The sequence below is a fragment of the Homalodisca vitripennis genome, chromosome 5, assembly GCF_021130785.1.
Source record: "Homalodisca vitripennis isolate AUS2020 chromosome 5, UT_GWSS_2.1, whole genome shotgun sequence".
In the NCBI taxonomy this organism is placed as follows: domain Eukaryota; kingdom Metazoa; phylum Arthropoda; class Insecta; order Hemiptera; family Cicadellidae; genus Homalodisca; species Homalodisca vitripennis.
The window spans coordinates 142,468,950-142,479,478 of record NC_060211.1 but is presented as its reverse complement, the minus strand read 5'-3'; the positions used below and the strand labels follow the sequence as shown (position 1 = coordinate 142,479,478).

The following is a 10,529-nucleotide window of genomic DNA, read 5'->3' as shown; positions in this document are numbered from 1 at the left end:
AAGCTTCTTACGACGTATGCTGAATTATAGTCTTAAACAACTAGATGCTCGCCACATCTCTAGTAAATCTTCGTAACTTCAGCGTTCAACAACGTTACATATTGTGAAAACCAACGTATAATTTAGTTTTCCTCATAAACAATGCGAACGAGTAATAATAATAATAATAGACCTGAAAGTGCTCAGGGACGAAGGTTTAGCCTTTGAATACCCATACTCTAAGATTTAGCTTTGGAAATTATTATATCATGCAAAAAGGTACACACATAGTTTCGTTTATGAAATAGGATTTGAACACAAAATTTCCACCACATTACGCATTTTTTAGGAAAATTAAGAAAGAGGAGGTTTTAGTTTAATGGAAACTTCCTGGAACTAAACCTTTATTCCAAAATTCAACAATCTTTGAGAAAATCCAGTAATATGGCAACTTTATAAATGGCTGAACACAATCTCATTATTTAAATTAGTAGTAAAATTTGTAGTAGTTGAATAAACTAATATCAGAACTTGGTGCGCTTATTTGTTGGCTGTTTCCGTAATGCGCCCTGCTCATTCATGTGTAGTTGGAATTTGTTATAGTAATTCTTAAGTTTTTAATATGTACAATATTTTGACCATTGGTCAAACTGGTAGCCGATGCTCGCTTGCCGGTTGCTGTCTCTGTCAACTCTTACGATGATGTTGATTGAGTAGAGTTGATAGTGTCGTTTATAATATGCGAAAGGAAAATTTGGGGTGTCGACTTTGTAAAAATCGTTTTATTTTATATTAAATGCATAAGAATTAACAATTTTTATTTATCTCTGGTTTTGTTTTTGATTTTACTTCATCTAAGAGTAAATTCTGAAAAGAACATGATTCTTTACAATTATCACCGATGACTGTTGATTATACTGTAGATAACCTCAATGTATTGTGTACAAAGTGGTTTCTAAAGTGTAAACAGAAGGCAATGTAATTGTGTTATGTGTTGTAGATTTAATTGTTTTGCATAAGAAATTAAATAGATTTTTCCAAGTAAGTGCCAATACATATCTTATTCAAATATTTAAAAACTAATCTACAAGTTACATAAAAGCCTATGATATAGCTACGTAGCCAATCTAGCAGGTTTTCAATGAATACTTAGATCCGCTAGCATGCTATGATTAAAACCAAGGGAGTAAAATCAGTGACTTAGTAATTATTAGATTATGAAGTTAATATTAAATTAACACTTAATTCAAGGCTAAATTCATTAACATTTATTCTTAATTTTTGAGCTAAAAGATGCATATTCTAAATTGGTATATTCGTTTTATTTCTTTGTAATGCTCTTGTTATTTTTAAAGATAAATTTTTCTTTTATAACCTACATACACTTCATGATATTTGAGAAATCTGCTGGTTCTTTTTCAATAATCTTAAACCAGTTTTAACCCATTAGCCTTTTATCACGCAATGGTTCAGTGACTGCTAGTCTGGATTCAAAAGTTTTATCATGGAACAGTTCCATGGCGAGTAGCCTACAATGCCATATAAATGATTTTTAACTAATTTTTCTTCATAATGTTTTGACAGCTATATTGATTAAATCAACCAGTGAAAAACTGCTAATAATGGATTCCTCCAAGGAGTTTCACCTCACTTCCCCCACTAAGGTAGGGTACGATAAGCGGACCCGGTTTTTTATATCGAAGAATGTAGTCTTAATTAGTTTTAAATTAAAATATGAATGTAATATTTACAGTGATCAAACAAATTAATATAACAAAAACTAGGAAAACTGAAGACGACCATATTTGCTCCTCTCACAGTTACAGTTGTTTCTTTCCCACATTTCACATAATGGGGTTTTTCGGTACGAGTCCAACATGTTGAAGCCACAAAAACAATATATTTTATTTATGTCTTATCATCTTTCAAAGCAACATCTTGTAGTTTTCTAAAATTGACTGCCATTTTTAATAATTAAAATTACTTATGTAAAATTGAAATATTACCCTACATGTATTATTTTAAAGTGTTTACAGCTGTTGATACAGACTATTTAAGTTAATAATTCAGAATAATTAGTCAGTATCGATTGATTATATTGATGGCTATGATTAAGTAATGTCATTTAGGTACCAATTTCAATATAAAAAACCGGGTCCGCTTATCGTACCCTAACCCCCCACTATACTTCGTAGTTATCTACTACCTACTTACTGAAGAAAATGACAGATATCAGTCATTGAAACTTAACCTTTAAACTTTAAAATGTAATCTGTTTCCTAAATAAAATAATTACAGGTTGATATATTACATAACTAAATTTAAATATAACGTTTATAATTGCACTTTCAGCGGCTGGGAAAAAAACACAATTCACAACATCATAGTATAGGCTATTTGAAAACCAGAACAAAGAATTATAGATTATAGTCCTGTCCAAACTTTACTATTTCCTCAAAAGTATAAAACAATTCCAGAGTGACATGTATACCACGTGAACAATATACAATAAATAATACCATATAATGACTCTGGTTTTATGCGCTGAGAAATTCTTTAGGCTCACATCACGCTGATCATAAACATTCAGTATTCAAATGGGAGTTGTTTATAGTGGTTAAACTAATATTTTTATAAGATATAAGCAAAAATTAATTCTACAATGAAATGAAATTTAAATAATTAATAAATTATTAAAAACTCATACTGTACTACAAGGAAAAACAAATCATTATTCTCTGATATATGTATATATTACCTGGCTTTTAGGTTTAAATTATGTTTTTATGATATGATTTGTGTTCTTGTTTAAGTAATGATTTGTTTACAGATCATGGCTTTGGAATTGGTGGTTAGCAAGTTAAAGAAGCTGATCCTCGTCATCTTTGGTTTGATCAAGAGATCATTATGTTGTTTCAAGAGAAGACGGAGATCATCATGTGACTCCATCCCTCTCACTGGTGTGGGAATTGGAACTCCAACACACTATGAAGTGCAGAATAATGTAAGATTTCTAACAGGTTTACACCTTTACACAACTAGATCTAGTGGTGTACCTAGGTCTTAGCTTAGGGGAGGTTAATGTGATTGCACGTCACAGCAGGGGAGTATGGAGTAAATCTAAATTTAAATAAATTAGGCAGGCCTAATTCAAAGTAAACCATTGCATGGTTGTATTTCAAACAAGTTAGATTGTTGTTATACATAATTTTTTTTTAGGGCCTTTCGGGTGTGTTATTCTCTTCATCCCCCTCCTTCACATACCACTAGTTAGATTTATTATTTTTTTTTTTTTTTTGTAGCCTGTGTTTGTTTAGTATTATTTAGGGGCCACTATTTTTTGAAAGAGGTTTTTTTACTAGAAACTTAAAAAACTAGATTATTAGAAAGAATAGACTTCATTTATATCTATTGTTCGTTATTAGATTCCATAAGTAGGTACATATGTAAGTATTATAAATATAAAAAGGTTAATGAGCGTTCACATTATTTGGGATTTGATTTAGGTACTATCTCGAGGGATGTTTTTTTTTCTCCAAAGGCCCAACAGAAGGCCGCACTGATGGCCAGAGGCATTTCCAATTGGTACTTTCCTGACCTCAGATCATGTCCTAGATCTTCCATTTTTTCCGACTTCAGATCATGTTGGACGATCTGGCAAGTTAAAATACTGTGTCTGTTATTTCTAATAATATAGTTTTTTATAGATTTCTGGTAGAAAAAAGGCTTACAAAAGTAGTGGTCTCCAGATAATACCAAAGTACAGTTTTTTGTTTGTTCCACTGTATGTTCAAGATTGTATATTAGTAGGGACGAGGACCATTGTACCTCCAGCAACTTTTAACTGAACTCAGGATGAGACCTACCCTGATTCTCTTATAGGCTATTTGTTTGATTTTTAAGTTATTTTCATAGTTATTTGAGTGAATTTAAATTTCGAATGCTCTTATATTGGTGTTTAATTGTGTTTTATACTCTCCAGATCCTAATAAATTAGTTCATAATTGAGGAAAACATGTCACAGTCTGACAATCACAAATTTCATTCAGGTAATTTTACTTTAGTTAAAAACTGTAATTTACTATGGTAATGGAAAACCTATACATCTATAAAATAGCTATTTTAAGACAGTTAGTATTTCATATATATATATATATATATATATATATATATATATATATATATATATATGAAATACTAACTGTCTTAAAATAGCTATTTTATAGATGTATAGGTTTTCCATATATAGTATAGTGGAATGATATTTTCAAGAATGTATCAGGAATGTTCTATTCAAGAAGATGGAAAAAACATGGAATCCCGCAAAAACTGATAAGACTGTCAAAAATGTGTATAAGTGACTCAAAGGCCAAAATAAGAATAGATGGAGAAATGTCGGAAAACTTCCTTATCAACACTGGAGTAAGACAGGGAGATGGGATTTCTCCCACTCTCTTCAACCTGGCTGTGGAAGAGGCATTACAAAAAGTTAAAAGACTACAAAGAGGGGTTAAATTAGGAGTGGACCTTAACGTAATGGCATTTGCGGATGATGTAGTGATCTTGTCAGAAAGTTTGGATGACCTCTCCACACTAACAAAAAGTTTTATTAAAGACTGTCAAACAGTAGGCTTAGAGCTAAATGAAGATAGAACTAAAATTATTCATTTTGGAAGACATGCTGGAAATGTGAGAACAAACTTAAGCATTGACAACTACTCGATTGGCTGTGTAGAAAGTTTTAAATATTTGGGTGTAACAATAAACAGCAAAAACGTGGAGGATATAGAGATACAAAGCAAATTAGCTAATGCAAATAGGTGTCTTGGGGCGTGTACAAAACTCTTTACGTCAAGATTGTTGTCACAATGCTCCAAAATAAGAATTTATAAAACAATCATTCAACCAGTTCTAATGTATGGAAGTGAAACATGGACATTAACGAAGAAAAATGAGGGGCGGTTGATTGTTTTTGAGAATAAAGTTCTCCGAAAAATATTTGGACCAATATGTGATGAAGGGGTGTGGCGAATAAGAAAAAATAGAGAATTACGCAGTGTATACCAAGATCCTGATATTGTGGCTTTGGTGAAGGCAAAGAGAATTAGCTGGCTAGGACATGTACATCGGAGACAGGAGGGCACAAGGTTAAAAGAGGTCTACCAGGCGGTACCGGCAGGAAGGCGCCCTTTGGGTAGGCCAAAGATAAGATGGTGCGATCAAGTGGTTGAAGATGTGACCCGGTGTGGAGGGTCTGTGGATCTGGCGGAAGACAGGGTGGCGTGGAAGAGGCTCATAGACGAGGCAAAGAATCGACTGAGATTTGTCACGCCCCGGCAGTAAGTAAGTAAGTATATATAGTATTCCATGCCTACATTGCTGTTGAACTTTTGGTCGCCAAACTTCATAAATCAAGAGTTGCTGGTGGCATAACTCAATAATTTGAACCTTGGTGTTTTTAAAATACAGTAACTTGATCATTCAAATTTGTAACATTCTCCAGACAATTACTTGATATGTTAAATACTTATCAGTTGTGAAGGAAACAGGATTTTTCCGGACATTTGCCATCTTTAGTGAAACAAGAAATCAGTAACACTACGTTTCGATCAGTTCTTATCAGTTGCTAATTTGATCTTCGGTATTTGAAATCAGTCAATAATTTGTATTTTAGTGTTTCTCAGGAAATTTAAACTCTCAAGCTGAAATTTGATAAAACTTTGAATGTGGTAGTAAGAAGGTTAAAATGAAATTATTTACTCCTCCCACTGTATATTTACAATGTTCATTCATCATATAGTTGTTACTTTTTTATGTAACTTGTTTTAGGATGTTGAATGGACATGGGAGGAACCTGTGGGGGTTGTATCAGAGCCCAACTCTATACAACATCATATAGAGATGTACCGCCAACAAAACTTACGTGGATATCCTGAAAAAGTAGAAGAGCCTCAACCTGATTTCTTTGAGGTAATTTCAGTAAGTTCTTCGTATCTGGGTTAAGTTGGTGCAGTTTTTCTGAAAATTAGTTACACTAACCTTTCCAATCAAAACATCCAGTTTTTTGTCATTAAAATATGCAACAAGAGCAAATATCCAAGTTTTTCCAATCAGATTTTATTTTTAGAGAATGCTTTTTAAATTTTTGTTTATATTTACGCACAACTAAACAAATGTACAGATAAATGTGCTATTTATTTTATTAAGTGATGATTTACAGAACAAGAGCTTGTCACTTGAGAATTGTTTCCATAATTGTTTACCTCAGCTCTGTTCACACAATTATCTCATTGTAGTCAATCTGATAATGCACCTGTTCCCAACGAGTTTTAGTCTGTCCAACATGACAATACACTTGTTCACACAACTATTTCAATTTATCCAGCATGACGATGTAGGTATCCATGCGACTATCTCAGTGTATCTAACATAATAAGGCACCTGTTTATCAAGCTATAGTATCCAGCTATTTATCCAGTATAATAATGCATCTATGTACTCAGCTATGTCAATATTCAGAACAATATGAATTCTTAACCTACCCTTTTCCCTTCGCTATTTCCTTTTGCTGTGTGAAGTAGAATATATAAGATCATTAAAAGATTCCAGAAAGAAAAGAATTCATTATAACAAATGTGGACATTAAAGGTACAGTGAACTTATTTCGTAAAACATTTAAAAAAATCCACTCACTGCACTGGACTCATAAAATTTCGGGACACTCAGTAGAAGAAATGGATATCATGGAAGGTGATTTAGGAAAGTTCAAGTACATAAATTTGTTCAATTGTTGCTTGAAATTGATATATTCATGTCTCCTGTTGGTGTTTTAGGTTGAAAATTACGTAATTATTTTTTAAATACCATATCTTTGTAATGACATGTAGGAACTTATTACTTTAAATTTATTCGTCTGGAATTTGTGGTAAAAACTATCTGAATTAAATAAATTCAATTATTGTCTGCCATGTTAAATTTAATAACTGATCTTTATTTGTAACTTCATCATATCATCATTATGGTAACAGTAAGCAATATTACATAATAAAACATATTGTGTTTTAAGAAACACACAATCTTTTTATGTGAATTTTTAATTGAAGAAACACTACTAAGATTTGGATTTTTGAATAAATGTTTTACTTACATGATAAAAAAAGAATTACTTTATAAAACAATGTGAATCAAACATGAAGAAATGAGACTCCTAAATAAATTATTAAATGTCATCTATGTAAGTCAAAACAAGATGAAAGCTGGAAGAAAATTAAAATTATGCGGAATATATAAAATTATTTTTTATTTCTTCTCTTAGGACAAGAAGCTTATAAATTGTGCCTAGTCCTATAAGGACCTTTGCACTGCTTCCAGAATGACAGGATATTATGGATGGGTAAGGTTGGAGGTAGGGGCTGCCTCATATCGAGATCCATGAGGAATAATTTAGGGCACTAATCTCAAGTTATGTCCCCTCAAAAGAAGGGGATACCAGCCTCTCCATTCAAAGCATGCAGGGGTGGCACAAACTTATGTTGAAACTAGCATGAACATCTGAGGCTAGAGAACAAACCCCACCAACTTCAACAGTCATCTCCTGCAGTAGACGAGACCTATTGAATTGCCCTTGCACCCCAGAATCTCGACATTTGTGTTTAGTGGTGTGCCACTCCTGGACATCCATAAGGTTGCCCAGATTTAAGTGACACATCGGTTTTTGCTGTGCCCAGTGGTAGGTTCAGCTGGAAGGTAGAAACCAGCCAGATGTAATTTCTGGTAAATATATAAAATGGTTAAAATATCTAATTATGAAAATTCTAAACATTTCATCTGAATGACAACAAGTCAGTCGCTGAAAACGTATATACTGGTGTGAATCATTAAGCCCTCTAGTTTGTTTTTAGGAATTAATAACCTAAAGGTTGAAACATTTACCTACAGTTGGGGACATATTGGTCATCCAATAGATATTGTACGAATATAAAAAATTGAACTTGTCTAGTTCTAGTTTGAACATTATTTAAATGTACTAATCTATGAATATACTTTTCAGGACATGGTTCCTAAAATCACAAAACAGACTAAACTGCATTTGAGACCTCAAAATTATGAAGATTCAAATGCATCATCACGCTTAAATTTTGCTCCGGAGGCATTGCCAACAGTAAGTAGATATTATTTAGGTTTTGTGTGTTTGTTTTGTAATATCCGTAGGTAAAAATATTCAGGAACATGAGCTACCAATTAATCAGACATTACCAACCACTGGTGTAGACTGTTAGACGACAGAAGAACTGGAAAAACATTACTGATACTGGTTTTGTCAGTATTGAAATTCTAATTCATTACTATTGATAAGCCATATGAAGTATTGTATTTAATAACTTTGTCATTACTTCACAACTTCCAGCTTTTAAATTTTAAGAGTCACATCCAATTTTGATTAGTTATTGGATAGCTCAAGGAGGCCAAAACCTCTGCGGGTTAAACATATTTTGGGTTTGTTTCTGCATACATACCTGATGTAGCTCTGTGAAATGTATTGCAGGCAATATTACCTCCATAGTCTCAGCAGGCCCAGAGATCAGGAATACTCTCAATTACGCTCTATCCAGCCCTGAAGAACTTGGTGACATCCTTTTTGAGCACATGTAGTGAAACAGACTTCAGTTATCAATGGTTTCCATCTATCAAGATGGGACCAGGGCTTTATTACATCTCCTTCCAGACGTCACCATTTGGCAGACCACTATGATATAAGAATGATCAAGGATGATATTAGGTGATCACAGGAGAACCAAATCATGTCAACACTACAATCTTGAATCAAACAAATTTGTCTATTCTTTTCCAAAAGACATAACACTAAGTTGTTAAAGGATTTACTGGTCTGCTATACAGGAAATCCTAGATATTAAAACCCAGACTATACAAAGTGTTTAAAACTCTCACTTCAAACTTTATTATTCCATGGACTAAGAAAAGCAAAACGCTACATACAAACAATGGTGTATCTCTTTTTATTTACTGCCTATAAGTGTTTTTATTTAAAAAATAATATTTCAAAACTGATCAACCAACTTAACAAATTTTAGTAAACTCTATATTAACACATCTGATAATCTGACATTTTCAAAATGGCAGCCATTTAAATTATAACAAAATTTTATCCACTGTACTTATCATTTCAATTTTGTTATTTTTTTATGTTAAAGTTATTAAATCTGTAAATCGTAATAGTAGTTTATGTAATTATCACAAGTTGATAGCTGCAAAACATAAGGTTGAAGTAACTTCAGTTAGGCACGTTGGATGAAGTGTACATGGTAATGTTTCCCCATTCTCTTGACAGTAGTTAGGTACCAACTTTTATTGAAGTACTTACAGAAAACAAAAAGTTGGCCTGAACAGTAATTTCATTTGATTGAAATTGAAAACTCCCACTTATCAACGTTAGTTATGATGTTAAGAAATGTTGACGTAAAGATTAATTACTTTTAATGCTACCTACAATTTATGAGGTTTTATTAGTTTCATTTCTCCTAAAGGATACAATATATTCTGACTTACAGATGGTGGGACCTGAGCTCGGATCTTGGGAGGAAAGTGAAGGACAGAGAGGTAGTTGGGAAGATGCAGAGTCCTGGGATGTCTCAAGTCTGGTTCGAGAAAAGAGGAAAGCGGAACGGGCTGCAATGAAACGGGACCAAGGACGAAGTACTTTAGGATCTAAAGTCAGTTGATCTGACTAACCTTAAGAGAGTTAACATTTTATTTTTGTAGTGATAGGTATTGTACACATTAAGTTTTTGTACACTCAGTTTTATCCTAATTTTACACATGTAAAATTATTGTTTATGTATATATTTAACAACTATTGTAAATATACTAAATTGTGTATCTGTTTTGTTCCATTTTTCATTAAAACGTGATACCTATATAAATGATTTAGAAATTTATTTTCCACCTTTTCCAAAGAGTATGGGGTATTTTATCACCTTTACTTTGGCTGTACCCTGGGTGAGGACCGGCTACTCTCAATTTCAGTATGTGCCTTAAGGACTCTGCTGCTGTCAGCTTGTCCTTAAAAAAAGCATTGTCGTAAAATTATTTTACGATAACTGTCTCGCTATAAACATGTAGTTAGCATTTTTTTTTGGTGGCTCAATACTGAGTGAGGCAGCTTCACTCAATTTATCATGTATATTGACTGTTGTAAAGCATCTGTCACAGTCAATGTGTTAAACAAAGGGTGCAAGGCAAGCTAAAGTAAGAATTCTTAACATTATTAAAGTTTTCTTCTTTCGAAACCGTTATATGCCTATTTAAATAAAATTAGTCTTATACTGTTTGAGAGATGTTCAATATATCTTAGGCACTAGCAGTATTAGCGTTTTAATTTTGAAGATTTGACATAATTAAAATAATACACTATAATTGGCCAGAAATAAAGCAATCTAATAAAAGTTGAGCCAGTGTTCATGCCTTTTTTTATGAAATTGCACTTCAGCTAATTTTAAAATTTAGGCAATCATATGGTCTAGATATAAAAT

At 32.6% G+C, this 10,529-nt stretch overlaps 1 protein-coding gene across 2 annotated transcripts; it reads left to right on the top strand.

Moving 5' to 3' along the window:
* Positions 1-662: 662 nt before the first annotated feature.
* On the top strand, positions 663-9,920 carry LOC124362938 (receptor-binding cancer antigen expressed on SiSo cells). Of its 2 annotated transcripts, XM_046817836.1 has the most exons (6): positions 663-1,020; positions 1,564-1,643; positions 2,810-2,983; positions 5,809-5,949; positions 8,030-8,140; positions 9,549-9,920. In XM_046817836.1, exons 2-6 carry the CDS (start codon positions 1,602-1,604, stop codon positions 9,717-9,719), a joined length of 639 nt encoding a protein of 212 aa, XP_046673792.1. In that variant the 5' UTR covers positions 663-1,020; positions 1,564-1,601; the 3' UTR covers positions 9,720-9,920. The 2 variants fall into 2 exon arrangements, with proteins under 2 accessions (XP_046673792.1, XP_046673793.1); XM_046817837.1 differs by lacking the exon at positions 1,564-1,643 and having other exon boundaries at positions 664-1,020.
* Positions 9,921-10,529: the final 609 nt, after the last annotated feature.

Coding starts and splice junctions, on each gene's coding strand:
- LOC124362938 (XM_046817836.1), top strand. CDS start 1,602: ATGGATTCCTCCAAGGAGTTTCACCTCACTTCCCCCACTAAG. Junction 1,644..2,809: donor ACCTCACTTCCCCCACTAAG/GTAGGGTACGAT, acceptor ATTTGTTTACAG/ATCATGGCTTTGGAATTGGT. Junction 2,984..5,808: donor ACTATGAAGTGCAGAATAAT/GTAAGATTTCTA, acceptor AACTTGTTTTAG/GATGTTGAATGGACATGGGA.